General features: G+C 45.6%; 1 protein-coding gene across 2 annotated transcripts in view; it reads right to left on the bottom strand.

Moving 5' to 3' along the window:
* The window catches only part of LOC100771018 (carboxyl-terminal PDZ ligand of neuronal nitric oxide synthase protein), a 293,706-nt gene that overhangs the window by 80,176 nt on the left and 188,381 nt on the right, over positions 1 to 25,149 (bottom strand). For both annotated transcript variants that reach the window (XM_027417062.1, XM_027417063.1), the window contains exon 3: positions 9,364 to 9,456. In XM_027417062.1, the coding sequence (XP_027272863.1) occupies positions 9,364 to 9,456 (93 nt within the window). The remainder of the gene's footprint in view (positions 1 to 9,363; positions 9,457 to 25,149) is intronic.

Here is a 25,149-nt window from a genome sequence, read left to right as displayed (position 1 = left end):
CCTTGTTCCCTGTTTGCCTCCACAGCACTGCTGAGTCTTTTATGGATGCTCTGAGCCCAAGTTTATTAGCCTGACCATCTCACCCCACTTTACTTTATAAATTCCTTATTAAAGAGTATTTTTATGCTTACTTTATTTATTTAATTACTTTGACTCTGGGCCTTACTAATGGAGGCAGGGCTGGCCTGGAACTCACTATGTAGCTCTGGCTGGCCCTTAAACTCATAGTGATCTACCTGCCTTCTTAGTGGTAGGATCAAAGGCGAGTGCACCATTACCTGACTTCCACAGCAGTTTGAAAAGTAGTTTGACTCCAAGGAAGGCTCTGCTTGATATATTGGAAGGTGTGGGCACAAGAGCATAGTGTAATAAGATCTAGAGAGAGGGTCACTGACTTAGTGCCTGGCTGCTGCATCCTGCAGCTCATCAGTACAATCAAGCAGGGATCGTGCATGGCTGGGATGCTCTCAACCTAGTACTGAGGAGGGAAAGGAGTCTTCCCAGAAACACTAGGAAGTTTCTGAGGGACGGCCTGCCAGTCCTAAGGCTGCCTGGAAGTCCCAGTGGCTCTAACTAAGCAGTCCCACAGTGTGGCAGTCATCAGTCTTGTCCAGGTGACACCCTGTTTTACCTTCTGGGCTTTTGCCTAGTGCTAGCATCTTGTTAGAGTAACAGTGTAGGTCAGGAAGGACAAAGGGAGGGAACTCATCTTTAACTCTGTTTTTCTCAGATGTCTCCTAGCTGTTATGGGAGGAAAACCCAATGTGCCTTTTCTTCATTATCAAAAAGTTTTTTTTCAATTCATTTATTTTGTATGTATGAGTTGTTTTGCCTACAGGTATGTGTGTATGCCTAGTGACTATGGAAGCCAGAAGAGGGCATCATATCGCCTGGAACTGGAATTACAGATGGTTGTGAGCCACCATGTAGGTGCTGGGGATGGAACCTGGGCCCTCTGCAAGAGCCAGTGCTCTTAACTGCTGAGCCATCTCTTCAATCTTCACCCCCTTCCCCAATGGTTTTTGTTGTTTTCTTTTGAGACAACATCTCTTGGAGCCAGGGCTAACCTTAAACTTATACAGAGCTAAGAATAACCTCAAACTTTAATCCTCCTTCCTCTGACTCCAAAATAATAAGATTATAGGCCTGCAGGAGTACAGCTGGTTTGTGTGGTGCTCCATGCATGCTAGGCAATCACTCTACTGTCTGCGCTACCCTTCATCTCCAACCCCCATTGATCTCCTTAAGTAGGGAATTTCTGCATAATGTTTCCATTTACATATTAAAATCAGCCTCCTGCTTTAAAGAACACTGAGGCTCTGGGGGTGGCGGGGCACATGACTTCCCACCAAGGCCCTTTCATCCTGTTGTAAATAGTCCACCTTCTCTTCTGCTATTCTCTTTGTTAAGGTGATGAAATGAGAATCTTTTCCTCTCCACTGCCAGGGAGGTCTCTGCTTCCAACAGAGGGGGCAGGGTGGGGTGAAGGGCCTGTGTGTGCTCCTCTGAGACCAAGATGGGGTAAGTGCATCTGAGATGCAGAGCCTTCATTCCCTTACGGACTGAATTCATGCCAAATCCTTCATGGAAAGTCATGGACCTATTTGTCATTCCAAAAGCTTGCACCAGGAAGTATTTTGTGAGACGTGGTTCAGAGGCAGGACTGGTTAGAAAAGTGGAGGGGTGAAAACAGAGTGAAGAATAATTAGCACAGCGGCCCTCACTCCTTTTGAATGTTAGAAATGTATACGGCATCATCAAAGCCCTCTCCTAAGAAACCAGAAGTAGAATGGACATTGAAATTTATTGGCTACCCCTATTGGAGATCATAGGCGAGCACATTCTAGTCTGAAGTTTGGTGTTATTCACTCACCAGACAGCAATGGCAGCTTATTTTAGAATAAAAACAAAAGGCCTAGCAAGGCTGTATAAACTATGGGCTATATAAACTCTGCTTGACATATTCTCCATGCTTTTAGGTGAACAGTTACTAACCAGAAAATAAAGCTGTCTCCCACACACAGGGTAATCAACGACTACAGGATAGTACATTTCAGCACTGAAGAGCTAATGAACCCCACACAGTATGTGTGATTAGTAATGGGATTATTTTAAAACTAGTAGGAAATAAAGTCCCATATAATCCCATGGTTTATGTAATAGGTTCCGGGCTGTGGATTCACAATCTCGCCCTGTCACTAACAATCTGGTGACCTCATTCTCATCCTCTGTTGTCACAGCTAATCAACTTGGGGGGGGGGGGAGGTGGTAATAAAACATTTCTGAAGTCCTTCTGAACTCTGGTTCCGTAATTCTGAGTGCCTCCTTTTCTTACTCAGTTGGAGCAGAAGGAACTCTTTGTTTCCATAGTAACGCTATCCCTTGGACGGTAAGATAATTTCCTTGTAAGGTGATGGCCTTGTAATAGAAGTTAAAGACTAGGTTTTGTTGGGGATGTAGCTTAGTGGCAGAAGGCTTGCCTGGTATGTATAAGGTCCCGAGTTCAATCCTCAGGTCTGGAACAATAACCAATATGGGATGGGGTGGGCAGGAGCATCAGAGTGGTCTTCACACCATGCCATATGTGCGGATACGGGAAGCATGGGTGCATCAAACACTCTAGAGAAGCGTAGGTGCTCAGTGTCGGTGTGTGCTATTAATAGCAGCTGGTCCCATTACCATCTTAGTGTGTAATTACTGCTATCACTTTGCTCTCTCTCTTTCTACCTTCCAAAGCAGACGAAATAATGTGTTATAGAAGACATGTTCTGTTCCCATGAGAGGCTCACACACAGGTAGAGAAAGAGACAAATTAATGCAGAGATGAGAGGATAGCTCAGTGGTACAGTACATGCTTAACATGGACGAGTCCCTGGGTTCACCCTCCAGCACCCCAAAACACAAAACATCTTTAATGAAACTTTCTTTGTTTTTCGAGACAGAGTTTCTCTGTGTATCTTTGGCTGTCCTGGAATTCATTCTGTAGACCAGGCTGGCTTCGAGCTCACAGAGATCCACCTGCCTCTCCCTCTCTGAGTGCTAGGATTAAAGGTGTGTGCCATCACCACTGTGGTTAATGCAGGACAAAGGCCCTCCTCCAGTGTCTAAACTGAGCAAAGTACTTCTCCATAGGAAATGGGCTCCAAAAGGCTAATTCATGCAATAGGGATAGATCCTGGTCCCACTGTCAGTAGCCTGATAAACTGCCCAGTGCAATTTTCTAATTGAAAATTTCTAATATGAAAGCACAGTGCCATTAGAAATGGTTGATTTGGGGCTGGCAAGATAGTTCAGTGGTAAAGACATTTGCCACCCAGCCTGACTCACACACACACACACACACACACACACACACACACACACACACACACACACACACACACACACACACACAATGATTTTAAGAAACAGGTAATTTTGGGCTGAGAAATGGCTAAAGTCAATATGCTGTGGAAACATAAGGGACTGAATTTGGATTCCTAGACAGATGACAGAAGACAGACAACAGACAGATGATGGACAGACAGATAACACACACATATACACACAAATGTAATATTTTTTTTAAAAAAATGAAATAGCTATGTTAAGGCTCTGTGTTATAATTTTAAAAAGTGGTGCACAAGAGAAAGACACCATTCGACAGAGCTTGGGTGGAGGGATTTTTTATTGGGGAAAAGAGGGGAGGGGAGACTGGCCTCTGGGGACAGGAGTGACAGAAAAGGAGAGGCAGAGAGAGAGGGGGAGAGAGAGACAGACAGAAAGATAGGTATAGAAGCAAGAGAGGAGGGGAGGTGGACAGGGCCCTTTTAAAAGGGAACATAGTGAATGTGCACAGGTGGTGCTCTTAGTAGCTGCAGCTGAGGGCGTAGCTGTGGAACCCCAAGAGCAGGCCAGTACAGATGCCTGAATACTAGAACTGTAGAGATGGCTCAGTCAGGACCGTCCTACATAAGCATTAAGGACATGAACTTAGATGCCCAGCACCCATACAAAAGATACTGAAAGCACATGCCTATAACATTAGTACTGGGAGGGCAGAGGCAGGGGATCAGCCTAGCAGAACCTGTGAGTTCTAGGATCGGTGAGAAACCATGCCTCAAAAATAAAGTGGAGAATGATGGGAGACACCCAACATTGACCTCTGCCCTCCATGAGCATATGCACATACCTATAAGACATATACATACAACTATGCCTCCCTCCATCCCTCCCTCCACTCTCCCTCTCCTCTGTCTCACCTGTATGTGAGTCTTTAGTGGGAAGGAACATGTCTACATACAAACACACACACACACACACACACACACACACACACACAGAGGCACACCACTAATCCCTCTATTTGTGTAGCCTATAGCTCCAAGAACATGGTGGATCCACGGTAAGTATTTGTTCATTAGAATGTTGAAGCCATTGTAATCTGTTACCTTGGGGGATTCCAACAAAGCAAGTGGTTTACAGAAAAAATCTGAAAACATGAAGCTGAGCTATTTAATAGAAAAATTCCTTGGGCGAAGTTCAAGGTTAATCTTAGGATTCTACTCCCCAGCAAATGCTGCCACAGTGTGGTTCTGGGATTATAATAAATAAGCATGATTAGATACACAGAAAAGATAACTACTTGGGTCTCCTTGAACATTGAAAATGATGTTCTGATTGGAACACATCAAAGCAAAGCTAATTATCTTAGCAACTGAGCTTCTGAAACTAATTCAACTTAAGATTCATTATCTGCTGGCACCAGTTCAGGAAGAGTGCATTCCTAGATGCTTGTTAGCAACCCCAAAAAATGGTTTTTATAGGCAATGGGATGACCATAACCTATCTGGCTATTGCCCACACTAGTGGAATATGCATGACAATTTGAGCCACCTGAACTAAACACTGATCCTTTTTTTGATTGGTGTGTGTGTGTGTGTGTGTGTGTGTGTGTGTGTGTGTGTGTCTGTGTGTCTGTGTGTCTGTGTGTGACATGCTTGCACAAGTCAGTCCCAGGTGTGTAATTCCTCAGGAGCCATCCAACTTAGTCTTTGAGACAGGGTCTCTCCCTGGTCTGGAACTCAACAAGGAGGCTCTACTGGCTGCTGGTAAGTCCCAGAGATGCACCTGTCTCCACTTCCCCATTGCTGGACTGTAGCATGCTCAGCTTTATATGTGGTGGGCATGTGTATGTGGGAATAAGTATGCATTTGCATATGTGTACATGTAAAAGCCCAAAGTTGATGCCTGCTGTTATCCTCTATTTATTGAGGCAGAGTCTTTCACTGAAACTACTGCTCACTGATTCCAGCTTGTCTAGCTAGCCAGGATCCCTGGTTCCATGTCCTCAGTATTGGATTACAGACAGCCCACATGCCTGTCTGGATTTTACCTGGTGCTGAAGATCTTGAACTTGAGTCCTTACACTTCCATAGCAAGTTCTCTGTGCACTGAGCCATGCCTCAAACCCCCATGCTCAGTGTCTTTACACTGGTTCTGGGAACTGAGCTCAGTAATCTCCCCAACTCCCTGCTCAGCCTCTTAAACCTTCATAGTGACAGAAGAGGAGAAGCAACAGTTAATACTTCACTGCAGATTTCTTCTGGATTTAATGACACTACCACACAAATAACATCCGTTCATCCAGCTAGCCCACAGCCACAGTTAATGAACACAGTCTAAAAATGGCAGGCTATCCAGGAAAATGTTGAGCTCACCAAGATAATCCTGCCCTGATAAGCTCACTAGGCGACAGGAGCCCCTTTAAAACATGTCTCTTCTGGTGGGAAGAACTCCATCACTGATCAGTTGTGGGTAGTTTGAAGACAAAGAGGAGGCCTGATGGCTGTTCTGGGAGGTGTGTGACCTCAGAGTGTCCCAAAAGACTGAAACAGTACCACCAACCCATTAGTTTCTGAGGTCTACTTCTCTGCAGACAAGTAGGTTGTCAGGGGCTTAAGTGCATACAGGTGACCCCGATCTGTATATAAGCATTAAAAACTATGGCTCCATGGCTTGTGTTGAGATATGAACTGAAAAATTTACAACGATCCCCGCCAAGCCATCTCTTCACTTCATAGTTAAAAGCTCAAAATGAATTGCTCAGAACCTATGCCAGGAAAGGGTGGAGCCAAGACTAGAACCCAGGTCTTCTTGTCTCTGCCAAGGGCTCCTTTCAACATGTCACACTGACCCAGTGGGAACAAACATACTCCCTACAGTAGAGAGGACCAGTCAACATCTTACAAGCTAATTGCTGAGTATTAGGCAGGAATGCCAGGCTGAACATAAGCTGTGCTGCTGCTTTGCCTATGGATAGCTGGCAAGAGGGCCAGCCCTTAACCATGGTGGCCTTAACTCCTGGCACTTGCTGACTGTTCCATTTCTTGTAGAAAACTAAACATTTACATCGTGGCACGTCACACACTTCTCAACCCTATACATGAGAGAGAGAGTGTGTGCATGCCTGAGCTTGGTGGCAGCACTCTCAGCTACCAGGACTGTCACGTGGGAAGTAGATGACAAAAAGGCTGATTGCAGCTAATGCACATTCATTTGCCAGAGGCGGTAGAATATGCGCATCGTGATTAAAGGCATTATCTACATCACAGCTCAGGCCCTGAAATGGACACCAGGCGTGGGCGGAGAAAATAAGATAGGAGCCTCCTCTTTCCCAAGCTGGCACGGGAAGAATCAGAGTTAGGACTGACCTGCTACACTGCCTCCTTCCCCAGGCCAGGAGGGCAAATGCTAGAGATTACCAAGCATGCAGTTTCAGAGTGAGTCACAAGTCCCCAGGACTCCCTCAGGGACACGCTGCCCTCACTTAGCTTTCATGTACTTAGGGAAAGAGGGGGTGGCTTCTCTCCCAGGTAACACCCCAGCATTCTGCTGCCCTTGTCAGTGTGTGATCAAGCCTGTCTTCCAAGACATGATGGAGATGGCACCACACAGGGTACCTGATACAAGGGGGAGCCCTGAGTGAGATGGAAAATAAGACTATCCTTTGAGGACAAGATCTGAAGTGACTCCATAGTGGATGATAGCAGAGGTATACTAAATTATCTAAAGGGGACATAATAGTTCTCGGGGGCCTAATTAGAAGTAATAGGCACAGCGAGGTGGTGTGGAGATTTGGGGAGTGTTAGCCATAGATGACAGAAGTCAGATAGTCATTCAGAGAAGCTTTGGCCAGGACTGTCATGTAGACTTGAGGAATTGTATCTCCCAAGGAGGTCATTATGAGCACCAGTGGACTCAGCATTCCTAATGTAAACAGGCAGAGCTGGCCCACCTCTGTGTCCACCCAGCAACCCTGTACTAATTTGCCTCCAATTGGTAGGAAATATGTGCTTGTCAGGCTAGTCTCTGGTCCAGGAGACAATTCTGTTTCAGAGTGGATTAAGAAATTATTAGTCCATTTGGGGAGCCCCTTTTGAGGGCCTTACCCTGCCTGGGGAGTGGAGGGGGGATGGCTAGGGGCAGGTGGGATGTTGGGGGGGGAAGGGGAGGGAGAGGGAGAAGGGATTGACATGTGAAGCAAGCTTGTTCCTAATTTGAACTAATAAAATAAAAAATAAATAAAAAAGAAATTATTAGTCCAGTTTATACATTTTCTGCCTTAAGTTGGTCAATGTGATTCAGCATCCCTAGGGTCATAATTTCAAAACTCTAAGTCTGGATGATTTTTAAGGTCAGAGAATAGGTTTATTATGCGTTTTTTTCTCCCTTTTAAATTTTTGACAATTTTGAACACATGTTGACATATTTGCACCCGTTACCCTGTCTTGCTTCCTTGTCATTCCAGCTGACCCCCCTTCTCCTCCTCTCACTGGTCGCCCTGCTGGTGACCTCCTCCTCCTCCTCCCTAACTAGCCTTCCTCCTACTGCGGCACCCTGCTGCTGCTTTGTGTAGCTCTTGTGCAGGCAGCTGCACCTGCACCTGCAGTGTGTTCACGATCCCATGCCCCAGCACAGCCAGAAGGCAGATTTCAGAGCACCCTTCCCCATCTTGCTTTCCTACAAACGTCCTGCTTCTCTACAATGCTCCCTGGTTTGGTAGCTTCAAAGACTAATAACTCAGCCCCCGGGCAAGGGTTGGGTAAGTCTGTGAAGAAATCACCAGCCAATGAAATGGCCACAGTGACTGATGAAGGGCTGTGTAACAGTGGGTGTGAAAGCCTCCTGTCACCTGGAAAATGTTCACAAATGATTTCATCAGTGGAGGGTGCTGAGCGACCAACTCCCCTCATGTAAAGGCCTGGGGAAAGCAATCTAACACACATGACAGAAACCAGTCTCCCTGAACCGGGGACGTGGGTTCTACTGGTTCCTCCAACTCTGGAATATATGTCTTACTCAAGTTAGCATCACCTCACTTCTAATTTCAATCCCAGAGACCGAATAGGCATCCACTTGCTTCATCAACTCTCTTACTCAAGACTGTCCATGCTCTAGGACTCCCTCACGGCTGTGTACAGTGTGTAGACATGTGGGGGCAGGGAAAAGGCACTACCCAGTAGCAACAGCTGTGAAAGAAGGCCACAAGTCCCATAAATGGGGGCTGCAGGGCACTTGGGTGGGGCTGAGTGTGGAGCCTCTCAAGTGTGGCTGTCTCCTCTCAGGTGTGCCCACTCTGAAGCTTGTTACTAACTGCAGGTTGACGATCTCCATCCAAAACATTTAACTCTAGTGAGTTTCACACTTCAGAGGCCTGGTGGAGGGGATGCTCATTGGAGAATATTTGTATAGACTTGACCAGTCTGAAAATCTGAATTCGGACAGCCTAACATCAGAAACTTTTGCAGTATTGACATGACACCCCAACAATTTCAAATTCTGAAGCACTGTGGATTTCAGTCGAGGGATGCTGCATGTGTATCGCTTAATGTGGAAGTATTTCCCCTTAGGAGACTCACATAAGCCAGGTGTGAGAACAGGCCTGTCATCTCAGTGCTCGGGAGGCCAAAACAGGAGGGACACAAATTCAAGTTCAGTCTAGGTGTCATCGTAATGAGACCCTGTCTGTCTACTCTCTCTCTCCCTCTCTCTCTCCCTCTCTCTCTCTCTCTCTCTCTCTCTCTCTCTCTCTCTCTCTCTCTCACACACACACACACACACACACACCCCTAAAAGATAAAGGTATTCAAATGGAGAAGAGACTTGGAACATGAGGATGCTTGGAAATGACCCACAAGCTGTGAGTGACTGAGACTCACTCTTTAGCAATAGTCCCACTAGGCCCCAGGCCTCTGCCTCACTCTGTTCCAACTGTGGCTTAGCAATATTACTGCTAGCCAAAGCAGAGGCCACTGGATAATGTTCTGGAAGGAAATGGTATCCCACGCCTGGCTTGCCAGTTCCCGGTTCAGGGTCACTTACCTTTTTCTTCTTCTTCAGGATCACTTTCACACCATCTACAGAGACCATGATGCTCACTTTCTTCTTCTTGATGTTCTTGGCTTTAAACTCATACTGTGAAGAGAACAGAGGAGTGGATTCCGATTAGACCAGCCATCCTGCAGTGCCACAGCCAGCCGCCAGCCTGGCAGCAAGGGCTGAGGAGTTGTGCAGTCCATGACAAGCATCCCTGGGATGTATGAGCATGTGGACAACTCCAGGGAAAGCTCTGGGAGAACCTCCAGGTTAGAACAGGGACCTGAGTAGCCATCAGTTCCCCTTGGCCACCACCTAGAACCATATTGACACCTAAACATCCTAAGACAGACCTAAGCCATTCCAATGAGATGCAAATACAGCCTGCTTTGAAAGTCTCCTCTATATACCAAAACCTTCTCTCAATAATTCATCCTGCCATTCAATGACTCACTGTCAGACAAGTGCTCCAAGTGTCTAACCAAGTGCTGCTGACACACCACTCCACCCCCAGTGAAGATTAAGGGCTGGAACCAAGGCTTTTTACATACAAAAAAAGTGAATTCTAAGCTATTCTCCATGAGTTCTACCTCCAGGGGCTGGAGAGATGGCTCAGCAGTTAAGAGCACCCACATGGCAGCTCACGACTATCTGTAGCTCCAGTTCTAGGGGGTTCTGATACCTTCACACCAATGCATATAAAATAAAGTTAAATAAATTATTTTATTATTTTATTATTTATTTATTTACTTTTTTGGTTTTTCGAGACAGGGTTTCTCTGTGTAGCTTTGGAGAGCACTCACTCTGGAGACCAGGCTGGCCTCGAACTCACAGAGATCCGCCTGCCTCTGCCTCCCGAGTGCTGGGATTAAAGGAGTGCGCCACCAACACCTGGAAAATTAATTATTTTTTAAAAAAAAGTCTCAGGAGTTCCACCTCCAAAGTCCTTTACCAGTGGGTCAGTCTCCAAGCCTTCCCGCAGTTTAATCAGTCTAAAGATTGCCAGGCTGGAAGACAGTGGGGGTGGGGGAGGAGCTAGACCAATGGTACCCATACAGCTTGTGTTGCCTCACACATCCATGTTTTCAGCTCACATTCCAAGTCCTGGACAGGTTGTTCAACCACCAGTCTGCATTGCTGCAGAACACCCACCCGCTCAGCCTACACCCCAAGTCTTTTCATTACATTTCCCCAATCACTGCCATTTTTCAGGCCTGTGCAGATGTTTATTTCGGGCGTTCCAATTCATCATTTTCCTCAATGAACTTCATTCTGAGTACTCCTCCCATTTAGCAAAACCACTTTCAAGAGGCTTGATGAGCTATGCCTGTAATTCTAGCACTGGAGAGGCTGGTGAGGGAGGGTTGGCAGGAGTTTAAGGGCAGTGTGGTTTGCATAGCGAGCTCCAGGCTCACCTGGGGCATAGAATGACAGCTTGCCTCAAAATTACAAAAAAACAAAAACAAACAAACAAAAAACAAGAACACACAAAAGCACTTGCATTTGGTCTCCATTTTAGTATCACCTCATTAATACCCGGAAAGCTCTCAATCAAACATGTATGATACAGACTAAAATAATCAGTTGCTTCAGACACAGAGCCAAGACTTCATCTATGCCACCATCCAGTCCTGGCTAAAGGCACCCAGCTCCTCATTCCGTCCCACACTGAAAACTTTACCAGAATCCAGAGCCTGACTTCCCTGGCCACAACCTGTAACAATCTCAAGAGAGTCCAAGCCGGGGATATAGCTCAGTTGGAAGAGTGCTTGCCTGCCCTGCAGGAGGAGTGGTGGCAGGGGGAGCAGAAGCCAAGGATCATTCTGGGCTAGACAGCAAGCTGACGCTAGACTGGGCTTGACATGAAGAGGCACTTGCCAAGCAAACCTGATGACCTGAGTTCCATCCCTGGAACCCACATAAAGGTGGAAGGAGAAAACCAACTCCATGAAGATGTCCTCTGACCTCCACATACAAGAAAACACACAAATAATAAGTAACCAATCAAGCAAATAGTTCCCTGTTGCCCACTGTTAGTCTCTTCCACCAAGATTTTGGTAATCATTCTGTTGTTTTGCTTCCAATGCTGACAACCTCTTGGCTACTCAATTCTTAGAGACAAGGACACAGCTGTGGTGATACCTTGTTTGTACAAATAAACCATGTCTGAAGATCAGAGGGTGGAGCTTGCCACTAGCTAACCGTAGAGGCCAGGCAATGGTGGCACATGCCTTTAATCCCAGCACTAGGAAGGTGGAGGCAGGAAGTGAGATGCCTGGAGGGAGAGAGAAATATAATAGGAGAGAGGATACAGGAACTTGCTCCCTATGCAGCTGGGAAGTCAGCTAGGTAAGGTGTGGCTGTGGCTTGCTCCTTCATCTCTCCGATCTTTCAGCTCTTACCCTGATACCTGACTCAGGACTTTTATTAAGACCAATTAGAACTCTTGTTACATAGCCTGACTATCGGAGGAGATCATATATCATTCTTTCTATCATCAGCACATGCTGTGGATGGCAGTTGAATAATCTCTAGGTGTCAACACCATATATCTCTCAGTCCCATGGCCATACACCTCCCGCCCCAATCACTCTACCCTGTCAAACTACTTATCATGGGGGCCTGGAAGAAGGGCAAATCCAGGTAACACAAGGGAGACAGCAAAAGCCTGCTTCAGCCAGAATCCAAAACTAATGAAGAACAAAAGGAAAGAGGAGGGGTGCTGTGGATGGAAAGGTGGAGGTGGAGGTCTGGCTTGGGACAGGAGCTCAGCTTCGTAACACAGAGCCCTGTAGCTCCGCAGCACACACCGGTTCAATCTGGTGGTGGATAGAACCGGATCTGCTTAGCAGGCACCTGGGGAATGACTCCAAATCAGTCGTCCCTGGACTGCAGCATTCTGTTCAGCTGCAGTCCAGATGACCTAAAATGACCTTGGGTGAGAAACCAGCCATGGCAATCCGCAATACAGCTGACTTTAATCTTATGTTGACCAGGAGACGTGCCCCAGCCCTACTTCCTGACCACACCTACATTTACCTCTGCTTACATGAACTTGAATAAACACACCTTCTTCTGAACAAGTCTTGAAAGTTCAGGCTGCCCCTGCAGCCGCACACATGCTAAGGAGGCAAGCCAATAAACTCTGGCAGAAGTTTCGGGCACAACAAGAGTCTAGAAAAACCCAGCAAAGGGCAAAACATGCCCCACACAGGTCAGTCTCATCTGCTTTTCTGTCTTTGGTTTCTTGAAGGACATCACTGTCACATTTTCTTACATATTTCCTTTTTACCCTTTTATAGCAAAAAAAAAAAAATTAAAGCAGAAATATCAGTACCCACTTCTGCTAGGTACTATGCCATCTCCTCTGCCCTCAATTTTATTATATTTGGGTGTGTATGTAAATGTGTGGGTGCCCATCTGTATGTGTGTGAAGACCAGCAGTCAACCTCAGATATCACTCCTTAGGAGATAGCCGCCTTGTTTTTGAGACAAGGCCTCCCAGTTAGCCTGGAACTTGCTGGTTATGCTAGACTGGCTGGTCAGTGAACCCCAGGATTTGCCTGACTCCATCTCCCAAGTGCCGGGACTGCATGCACATGCCACCATGCCTGATTCTTTCACATGGGATTTGAGGCTCAAACTCTGGTCCTTATGCTTTCAAGGTCAAGCATTTCACCAATCGATCATCTCCCCATCCACAACCCAAATTTTGGATAGTTGCCTGCTAAGCCAAACACAGGTGCCTCCTATTTTGAGAAGAAGCTTGTATTTGACTACAGCTCTTTCTTATTTGGTCCACTGCTGGATTCACTCTCTGGGATCAAGCATCATGATTCATCACCTAAGCCTAGAAAGAGGTTCCCAGCTAGCTCCTTGCTGTGTTTCTGAATCTTACCTGTATTTTTACAGTTTGTATAAAATGTGCTGGGTATGGTGGTGTACGCCCCTAATCCCAGCACTCAGGAGGCAGGGGCAGGCCAATCTCTATGAGTTCTAAGTCATCCTGGTCTACACAAAGAGTTCCAGGCCAGCCAAGGATACATAATGAGACTCGATTTCAAAAACAGACAAAACAGAACAGAACAACAAAAGAAAAAAAGTAAAAAAAAAACAAAAAACAAAAAACCAACAATTTGGAGCCACTGAGATGACTCAGTGGGTAGCCACCAAGCCTGGTGACATGAGTTCAATTCCCAGAACCCACCTAACAGACTACTTCAAGTAGTATACCCTGATCTTCCCACATGCTCTGTGGCATACACACACACACACACACACACATACACACACACACACACACACACACACACACACACACACACGTGAGTGCAAGATGACAACAACAACAAAAACAAAACCACACAATGGAACTAAACTTTCTAATTGGAAAGCACTCTCTGCCTCTATCACCTTGCACACACTCGAACACGAAGGCTCTTGCAGGTCTGTGGGCACAATGACTACCCAAAAGATGAGACCCTATTTTCTCCCAGAACTCAATGACATTGTCAACACAGGTGCTTCTTTGAACAGATGGCAAAATACTCTGGAGAGCCTCAAAATGAAAAGGGACGAGAGAGGCAGGAAGCGGGCCTCTAGGTCTCATCACAGCTGCCAGCACTACCTGCATGCTGCCTGCAGAGGCTCTGAGCTTCATCACACACTGCATTACCCCACCTGCCTCTTGATGTCCCAACCACTTTCCACCTGCAGAATTAGAATGAAGCTGCACCTCTTCTGGGAACTCGGGCCATGAAAGCAAAATGCTTAAATATTTGTCATGAGGCCATTTCTTTACAGGGCAATTACACTTCACTTAGACAACCATGCTTTATGCTCATTATGGGGAGAACGAATGGATTTGGAGAGGAGAGGAGGCTAATGGAGTAACCAGGGTAAGAGGGAAGGGCCCTCAGAAACCAGCCTGCCTTTTCCCCAGACAATGCTGCTCTGAGGTAGAGTGCTGCTGGGCAGGCTGGCTTGGGAGGAAGCATCTGCGTTTCTTGGGACAGGAATCCAATCTGTTCAGGAGTTGCCAGGGGCTGAAGAACAAATAAAATTGCTGGTGCCACCAATGTGGCTCAGGCCAGCACCAGAGTATATGCCAACAGGCCTGACCCTCCACCCACTGTGGCCACACGGTTCTGATACATTCACATTGCTGGTCACATTAAACCCTGAGGACCCAACATTTGAGGGAACAAAACATTACAAAGTCCTGGCACAGCAACCCTTTGGAACGTTCAAGGGAAAGTATCTGAGGTTCATAAACAGCCTTGGAACCTTGTACTGGAACAAAGGCCCTAGAACTTAGTGTGCTGTGTCAGTTGGTGAGGCCCAGGACGGGGAGGCTGGCCAGGGGAAGTCAAAGGAGTCAGGAGGAAGCTCTCAAGAAGTGCCATGAACAAGAACGCTGACTAGAAGCCAGAGCTGCTTCCAGACCAGCAGCCTGGGTCCTGAGCATCTACTGATTCCCAGACCTGCCTCCTAAACCCACGTGTCTTGGTCTCAGTCCAGGTAGCTAGCTAAGGAAAGACAGGTAGGTAGTACAAGGAGCAAGAGGTCCTCAGCAGCAGGGCAACTGAACCAGCTGAGATTGACAGCCACTGAGAAAACAACCCAACACTGGAAAGAAAGAGAGGTCACAGAATGGCTTCAGAGCCAGGAACAGGGTCAGGGCTATTATACTCCACACACATTCAGCAGTCAACTTTGACAGCAATGTGCTGCCACCCTGAAGAACTCCTGGATGGCAATACTGATTTTTTGTTTGTTTGTTTTTACAGATTGTATTTTTTCACTTAGTTCCTCTCCTTTTGGTCCTTCTCCTTCCTACACAAACATACACACAACTCTATCACAAACTGTAAGCACCTCGGTAGAGACGGCTGTAACGTAAAGGGTTTTCATGAAGGCCATTTACACTTACTGAGAGTTTAATAACATACACAGTGATATAAAAAATCTAAGTGCATCATGTTCATAACACCATCATTCATGATAGTCAAAAGATGGAAGCAACCTGTGTTCATGAATGGATGGAAACCCCAAATGTCATCCATATACACAGTGAATACTAGCCAGTCTTAAAACCAAGGCAGTTGTGCTAAGTGAAGTAAGCCAGTCACAAATGCACAAGTGTTTTGTGATTACACTTTTAGGAGGTACCCAGGATTGTTAAATTCTTAGAAACATGATAGTGGGACTGATTCCAGGGACTGATGTAGGGATGATGGGGAGCTAGTATTTTATGGGTTCAATTTCAGGGATTTTTGTTAATTTGGATTTTTTTTTTAAAGAAAGTCTTGTTATATTCCAAGCCCCCCTCAAGTTCAAAATCTTCCTGCTTCAGCTTTCTGAAATACATTAAAAAGATCTGGAACTGGATGGTGGCAATGGCCATGACCATCAGCACTTACACAATTTTAAATTTAAAAATGGCTAGACAATGATTTGTTTTTGTTACACATCCTTTACCACAATCCAAAGACACAAGGTAGATGTGAGCGTGATATAGCTTCTACATCGGTCACCCCATGGATCACCAAGGTTGGTTTGGCTAATCTGGCTGACTAGGCGGTGCCCCTTCCTCCCTTCACGACTCAATGTATGTCCCTCCTCCTGTGGCTGTGCTCTCTGTTGAAGAGCATGAAGACCTTCCCCAGTAGAGAAGGACTGGTCTTCCGCCAAAGGTATACACGCAGCTGCGCTGCCCTGCTAGAGCCTCCCGACAAGCTCTCAAGGACACAAAACTGAACGCCTCACGTAGCACACAGAAGTCTGCTGCCAGTGAGTCCACCTTAACTGCACTCACAGAAGTCTTCTGCTTCTAGCATGCAAGGTAAACGTGCCAGCCACTTCCACACATCCATGCGATTACAATGTTAATTAATTACCATGCCTAGAATGCCCTGCCCGCACCATCTGCTAGCCAAGTCCTCCTTATTCCGGAACTATCTGCTCAGGATGGTGCCCTGTATCACATCCCCCAGAGTTCCATCAACTCAGTTATTACAGCTAAAGCAAGCCTCTGTGCACCACCCAATGTGGGCTGTTTGCTTACTTATTTCCACCAAAGGTCATACCTTCCTTGAGATCGAGAAACATGGCTTGCATATATTTGTATGCAAGAACACAGCACTAAGCCCAGGAGGGTGTTAAACAAAGGTCAAATAAGTGAGCAGATACAGCTAACAATGGTTATTCACAGAACTTGAGAAAAGAGGACATTGTATATACAAGGGTAAAATAGGCTCTCTGGAAGGTAACAGACAACACGGATGCCAAACCATGCAATGAGGAATTTATTAAGAGTCAAACTAGCTGGGCTGTAATTTCAACATCTGGAGGTTGTGGTAGGGGGATTTGTGTGAGTTTGAAATTAGCCTAGGTTATGGAGGGAGTTCCAGCCCAGCAAGGGATACACAGTATGACACTGTCTGAAAAAGCAAGCAACCAACCAATGAAACAAACAGAACATTGTCATCTTAAACTGCCTGTTCCACAGTGCATCGCCGCATGCCTATCTATGTCCATGATGCTCTTCTGCCAATGAAAAACTTCAGAGCTGCCATGACTGGCCAAGCAGGATCACAAGTTCAAGGCTGCCATAGGGGAATACACCAAGTTTAATAACCTTGAACTTCATATGGTGTTGTTGGCTGTTTTATTTCTCTTTACTCTTTGGGGGGCACCGCCCAGCTCCCAAATAAATGCACATAGAGGCTTATTCTTTCTTATAATTGCCTAGCCTTAGCTTGGCTTATTTCTAGCCAGTTTTTCTTGTTATCCCATCTACCTTTTTGCCTCTGGGCTTTTATCTTTCTCTATTTCTGTACACCTTCCTTTCTGACTCTGTTGCTTGCTGTGTAGCTGGATGGCTGGCCCCTGATGTTCTCCTCTCCTTTCTGTCTTTCCCCATTCCCTGATCTCTGCCTCTCCTATTTATTTGATCTTCCTGCCAGCCCCACCTAGTCTTTCTATTGGTCGTTCAGTTCTTCATTAGAAAGACCAGGTGTTGTAGACAGGCACAGTAACACAGCTTCACAGAGTTAAACAAACGCAACATAAAAGAATGCAACACATCTTTGTATCATTAAAACAAATGTTCCACAGCATAAAGAAATGTAACACATCTTAAAATAATTTTCCACAACAATATGGCTCCATCAAACCCAATGAGGAGGGCAATGGGCTTGCAGACGAGCTAGTTGTCTAGCTTCTCTTGGTTCCAGCTCCTGTACATATGAAATGAGAACTTGGGAGACAAAGGCCCTAGAGCCAGTCCCGACACTGTTGTACAGCTTGGTAGCCTGTTGGGCTCAGTTATAAGAAATCTCATAACCACCACTGGGACCAAGCAGATGCCAGATCTTATCTGTGGACTCTGTGAGGATTCCTGGGGAAGCTGGAGAGAAGAATTGATTTTTTTTTCCTTTATCAGCTCCAATACTCCAGCCACAGGCAGATAAAGAAAATGATTCCCTGGGCTTGAACTTTGGGCTCAATCACTACAAGGCCTCCGTTCTACATTTGAAAGATTGAGTGGTTTTGATGTAGTAGAATTTTTAATGACCCAATGAAAAGTTACAGCTTTTCATTATTCTAAGAACTGGGTATAAATAATAATTTTATAATCTGCAAAATCCTTAAAAGGGTGTTAGCAGAGAGGTTTCCTTCAAAAGGATAATTATTGGCTGGGTGTGGTAGTGCACATCTTTAATCCCAGCACTGGGGAGGCAGAGGCAGGCAGATCTCTGAGTTCGAGGCCAGCCTGGTCTACAGAACTAGTTCTAGGACAGCCAGGACAACGAAGAGAAACTGTGTCTCAAAAAATAAAACAAAAGATACTTATTGTTCTCATGGCATATGGAATTGCAGTACTGTTCAGCTCTGTAAACCAAGGAGATCTGGAGTCAAGTTCTAAACTACATATTGCAAATAAACAAAACCCCCAATAACAACAAACAGAAGGAAAGATGCCAGACCTAATCTCAAAGATGCTCATCCAGGGATCTGGCAGAGGCCAAGGTTGCTTTTCTTCTTGTTTCGAATGTGAATGGTGGTTAGACAGGAAGACCCAACTGTGTTAAAGGACACGTTTTCCCCTGTAAGTATATTTGATGGGGTTATATACTGGATGAATATAAATAAAGTTAAACTCATGTTAGAGCTTCAAGTGATGAAAACGGTTGGGTGCAGACTGATTGAGCATTGCTGCACTGTTCCTCCATGTCCGGCCAGTTGACAGCAGAACCAGGTAACTGCCTCAGACAGGAAGAGATGGTGACCAGATCTGAAACTTTGCTGTTACCTTCTCAGTTCCCAAGTCCAAGACCGTAAAAGAGACTTTTACCATTTCTTAAGGCCCCTGGGCCTGTGCCAACCATAACTTCAGCCCCACCATTTTCACAGATCCCATGATCTGGGCTGATTACAAAACTTTCTGATTGCCAGGGGGACAGTGTGGCACATAACTATAATCCTAGCACTTGGTGGGCTGAGGGAGGAGGGTCACAAGTTTAAGGTCATCTTGGGTGACACAGCATGTTTAAGCAGGTTTGAGTGTTGTAGTAAGACTTGTTCTCACAAACACAAGGATCAAGAAGCTGGGTGTGGTGGCATACAGCTATGGTCCCGGCATTTGGGAAGCAGAGGAAGGAGGACTGCTCCAAGTTGGAGTCCAGCCTGCACAGACTTAATCTCAAAAACAAGACAATAACCAAAGGCTGGAGGTATAGATATGTGGTAGAACACTATGCTCAAGCCCTTGGGTTCAATCCCCAGCAGAGGGGGTAAAAAGTAAAGAAAAACATAAATGAATATGAGAAATATAAAATCTGTTGGCTATATAGGGGAATTCTAATCTAGCCCACTGGTATCAGGCAAGAGATCTAAACAGCCATTGCTGTCCCAAGGGGACTTGTGTATTTTATTCCAGCTATAAGATTCATTGAAATATCATAGGCCCCCCCAGATGCCCTGTAATGGCTCCTAGAGACTTCATTTCAGCCATGACAGGTTCAGGTGACTTTCAGATGATCTTTCTCAGATGAACACTCCAGACCTGCCCACGGCTGTCTTCAGTTGGTCCTCCCTTTGCCTGTGACATCCAGTGTGCTTGTGTGACTAGGTCCATAAGCAGACCTCTTACTCTCACCACTACAAGGTGAGCAGTGTACTTCCTGCCATGATGGTCGGCTTGGCCTCAGTACCATAGTAAGGGACCCAGATGCCCATGGACTGAGGTCTCTAATACCCTGGGCCCAAATGAGTCTTTCTTTAAGGTGTCCCTGTCAGAGGCTTTTATCCTAGTGATAAGAAACTCACATACCTAAGCATGCCCCCAAACAGTAAAATGTCACCTTAGAATAAAGCAATGTGTCTGAATCACATGCACACTATTTTTTAAAAAGATTTATTTATTTATTTTGTATACAGTGTTCTGCCTACATGTATGCCCAAACGCCAGAAGAGGGCGAGAGATCTCATTACAGATGGTTGTGAGCCACCATGTGGTTGCTGTGAATTGAACTCAGAGGACCTCTGGAAGAGCAAGCAGCCAGTGCTCTTAACCGCTAAGCCATCTCTCCAGCTCTACTTTTCAATTTTCTATTATTGTAACAGTTAAAACACAGATTCTTAAGAAAGGACCATTGTGATTCACCATCATCCACTTTTTAAAGTGAAGGCTGCTAAAGCCATAACTACGATGCTGGAAGAGAATCCTGCTGGATGGCAGCTGTCAGGTCTTGCACATACATGCACCCACCTCCTCCACCCCCACCCCCGCCAGTCTCATACCCTTTGTATGTCTGTATGTTTGACTTCATCAAAAAGCGTTTTTAGAGGAAACCCATGTTTGAAACATTTGGATTCACAAATGTTGACCAAGGTTTTTAATCACACAGATGAAGAAGCTGGTGTCCATGGCTGGTGGAAGACTTCCCTCCAGTTCCCTCTGCAGAAAATCCAGACCTGGAACTCTTGACTCTTAGCTCTGTGCTTTTTATGTTGCCTGACATTTGTACTTTTCACTGGCCCCATATCATTGCTTCAGGAAATGAAATTATTCATTAACATTCCCATTCATTCGGTGTGTGTTTAATGAGTTCTTTGATGTATACGCAACTCCATCATAAAACAGGAAGCCAGAAGAGGAAGAGAAATTCATTGGAAGATATAGGACCAGGGACATTTCCAGGGTCCTGGGTGGGAAGCAGAAACATCCTCCCTGCTAGTTCTTCCCACCCTAACAACACGGCCTGCTCTCATTTCTTTTGCTGCTTCCTACCCTCGTCAACACTCAGGAACATACGCCAACAACCTGGGGAAGTACAGAATACCAACAAGGTCAGAAAAACATGGTCAAAGGACCTTCTGAGCATAGATGGCTTCCAGGCAGGAAGTAGACAAGTTCATTGCTGTCTGAAAGATGGAGCAGGTGGGGGAGAAGTTCGTCCAAACACAGATGTTTTTTGGGCATTTTCACAGCATCAAGAGACCAGGATGATGGAAGAGGCAAATTAAGCAGGCCCTCAGAGGAAAGGCAGTGGTAGCCTGAAGCATAGGCAATTTTGGGCTGTGTACTCAGGGGAGCTGCAGAGTGGCAGCTGCTCCCTGAAGAGAAGACACAAGACATGCCCTGGAAGACAGCCACTGATTTTTTTTTTCCCTCCCTGGCTGGGAGCATGTTGACAGGTGATGGGGAGCCGAACAACCATCCCAAATGATTGAGGGTCTGATGAACTGATTTATGAAGCAAGATAAGTACCAGTGCTAAAAAGAACCCATTGCTTCCACGTTGCCTTTCCTTCTAGCAACTCCCACAGCCCATTAGAAACGGGGACAGGCATCCCTCACTCTGTAAGGTGGGCCCCATGATCCACTGCAGATATCTTAAAACCACAAGGCTGAAATCCCTTATATAAAACAGTGTAACATACACACATGACCTTTGTAATCCTCTTGTATACTTTAAATCATCTTTGGGTGACTTACAATCCATTATTTGGTGTAAACGCTACAAAACAGTTGCTGTACTCCTTTTTTAGGGACTAACAAGAGAAAAAAAAAAGTGTGTGAGTGTTCAGGATGGATGTTCAGTTTCTTTTCCCATGGTTGCACGGCTCTGCAGTAGGGAAATCCTACTACATTAGAGCCCCTTCCTTTAAATAAAGTCAGAGGCAGAGATGGAGGACAATCTAAAACTGTAAGACAATTAACTCAACTCCAGCCAGTTCTTCCATTCTCCTCGGACTCTCCTTCAACTAGTTCATCCGCTGTTTCACACCGGAGGAAGGCGAGACATCAAACTTGTCATCCAGAAGTGGGGAAGACACAGCACTTCTCATACGGATGACTCAGAGCTACACACTCACACAGCAGAAAGAAAAAAACTTTCCCAGGAGTTAGAGTCACAGTTTAAGGTTTTCTTCCTTAAGGAAAAAGTGGTTATGAGACAAATGATGGATGATCCTTCTGTCTCTAAGGTTTGACTTCCTTCTCCCTATGAAAGGCACATTTGATGGCCTCCAGCTCTTCTAAGCGTCCACTGCACACACCCCACACTTGCCTTATGAATTTAGATGGGAAAACTTTCATGAAGTTCTTTGACAAAGCCACACTGAACCCTAATGTGAACTTCATAACAAGCCTTTGTATTGTTTTGTGCAACCTTGACAAGCCCTCCTAACTCTCCGGGTATCATTTTCCCATTTACACAGTGACTGCATTGGTTTGATTGTATCTGAGAAACTTCCTGAAGAATACAGACTTCAGAACCCTTGTGGAAGGTAGAGTGGGCACATTTAAGGAAATGAAGGTAAAATGGATGGAAACAAAGAAATGAAGTTTAGTGACGCCGGGTGGACCTCAAAAGCAAGGCACAAAGATGGAAAAGAAGAAGGTGTAGATACTGAGGAGACGTGAAATGGGAATTTGTGCTATAAGTAGGAGGTAGTCTCATGCTTCAGGGTTGTTTTTTTTTAAGAGTGAAAAATAGAGAGGCAGATGTTGAACATGATCTTGGCACCAGCACTGAGAATTCAGAAGGAAAGACACTGGAAATAAGAAATCCAGGAAAGAGCAGGAACATGTATCGAACGTTGGGTTATAGGACTTTGTGACTTCTGGATAAGATCTCAATATAGACTGAGAAGCGGGATGAGGAGATGGTCTTTAAAGTCCATGTCTGGACAAGATGGCACACGAGACCACAAAGGACGGCCTATGCAACTTGCACCAGAGAATCAGGAAACAAGAGTCAGGGGGAATTTCCGGAGGCCAGGCAGTCATTCACTGAGACCCTTTTAAAGCCCTTCTCAAGTCCTTGAAACACCGACTCTCCTCTACAACTGAAGGTAAGAAAGAGGTTAGAGAGTAGGTTGCGTTTATCTCTTAGGACCTAGAGTGTTGCAGGCATGAGGCAGGTGCAGAAACCACAGGAGGAAGAATGGAGGCCTCCGTGAAGAAGGCAGAGAGAAGATAGCATCAAGGAAAGAGTCTAAGAAGACGCTGAAGAAGTTACAGGAGGACAATAATAAAATCAGAACTGACCTGGCACACCTCTACTTTAATTCCAGCAGTCAGGAGGCAGAGGCAGGCAGATCTTTGTGAGTTTAAAGCCAGCCTGGTCTACAAAGTGAGTTCCAGGACAGCCAGGGCTACAAAAAGAAACCCTGTCTCGAAATAAATATAATAAACAAACAAACAAACAAACAAGTGAAATCAGAACGGGAGGGATGTTAGAAGTCAATAGAGCTGTCAATCATTCAGTCTCTACCAGATCAATGGAATTTCTAAAAAACCTGTTTCTTCCAATGCAATTTAAACCCACCCCCACCACCAAGCATCCACTTCCTCAATTCTTTAAAGTTGTGCTTTCACAACTGTTAAGGTCCTCATGACTCTCTAGGAGTCCTTCTAAATTATAAGCTCTGCAGTTTTGAGGGGGATCCCTCAATATCTAATAAGGTCTTAAAGACAATGACACTGTAAGAACCAGCTTCGAGTAGAAGTAGCAAGGCTCTGGAGCTGTTGGCTGCTCGAATTCTGTGATTCCAGGCATTAGAATAAGTCAATATTCCAAGTGATATGAAAATACAACACAAGCTATTTCTCTGAGACAGCCACAGATCAAACTCTTTAACACACACGAGAAAACTCAAGCAGCTCTGATACATACATGATGGAGACAGAGAACCCACGTCACAAGTACTCAAAGTGGAGGCTTCTTCCAAAGCCTAAAATCCACCTGCTGTCAGTAGGTGGCAATACTTCCTTGGGGGTCAAAGGGACAAGAGTTCTCAAGGTAGGCTGAGCACTGGAAATACCTGAGAAACATGTCAGGGCCCAAAAATAATTGATTATAAAGTATTGGAGTCCAAACCTCTGCTCCATTTCCAGGAGCCTGAATCTCCCATTGTCTTTTAGATGCCGGCTAAATTACCACTGGATGGCTTGGCCTCAGTGCAGAATGTCTCCTAGCTTGTATAATAACAGACCTAGGCCCTGGGTGTGCCCGGACCTGCCTGAGGGTGTTGTTTATGTGCCTAGGGACTGTTTAGGTGTGCTTCTAGGGTTAAAAAAATCACTTGATGTCAGCTTTATACATGATAGTAGATGTCTTCTGTGGTCATCCCCACTGTTGGAAAGCTATTTAGGAGGATGCTTGAATAAACCAGAGACTCCCGTTTCCAGCATGGACTGAGAGCCCTCCTGAAATGACAAGATGCCTGTGTCTGGTCTTGATCGGTGTTGGGTAGGTGAAAGTTTCCCAGTCCAGCACACCACCCCTCCCAATCCACCTCCCACTCAGGGATGGACCCAGGCCATTTGGCTGGCTTTGATCTCAGCCCCAGAGACATCAGTCAGGAATAGATAGCCTCTGTAGCGTGGGACTGATACAAGCCTGGTCCCAGCAGAAACATAAAATGCTGGCATCCAGAATCACTCCCAAACATTCTAATTGAATGGATTTGGACAACACAGCTCGGGTGCTGAGGTGGATATTTAACTTCCAAGGTGATCTTAATATGCAGCTAAGTCTGAGGATCATTAGGGATAAAAATTACAACAGACCATAGAAACCAAGAAGTAAGATGTCATCCAGTCACTCCATAGTCCTTGCCTCTCCCCATCCTCACAGCTGATACAATGCACCATAGATAGCCTCCATCCCATCTTTCCCTTCAGCCTCTCAGCCAGGCTGCTCCAAGCTTAGATCAGATTTGACATCTTCCACATTCCTATGACAACCCATGGTCCTGGGTAAAAGATGCCTGAATGTTTAGGTAGCAAAAACAGCAGTATCCTGTGTTTTCTATGAGGGTGTAGAGTAGGTTAGCACACCTGTCACTGTGGGTGTGTGCACAGACGTATACAAGTGTGTGTCCATGTGTGCGCCCATGTATGTGGAGGCCAGAGGCTGACATCAGGTATCTTCCTTCATCCCTCCCATCTTATTTTCTTTAAAATAGATCTTTTATTGAACCTGCGTCTCACTGAGTCTACTAGGCTGGCTGGCCAATGAGCTCTGAGGATCCACCTATTTGCTGGCTCTGCTGCCCCCAGCTATTCCTGTGGGTGTTGGGATCCAAACTAATATCCTCATTCTGACGCAGCAGACACTTCACAAGTAAACTATCTCCTTAGCTCCACGACTGAGTTTAACCACAGCAAAGCGTCTATTCCAACTCATGCCAGGACCAGCCACAACTATAAGAATCGGGTTTTTTTTCTAATGAAGATATTATTTTCTGCTTTGAGGGCCACTTTTTTTTTCTCTTG

The sequence above is a fragment of the Cricetulus griseus genome, chromosome 5 (assembly GCF_003668045.3).
Source record: "Cricetulus griseus strain 17A/GY chromosome 5, alternate assembly CriGri-PICRH-1.0, whole genome shotgun sequence".
NCBI classification, from domain to species: domain Eukaryota; kingdom Metazoa; phylum Chordata; class Mammalia; order Rodentia; family Cricetidae; genus Cricetulus; species Cricetulus griseus.
The sequence above is the reverse complement of the archived record's forward strand: the minus strand, read 5'-3'. Positions and strand labels throughout refer to the sequence as shown.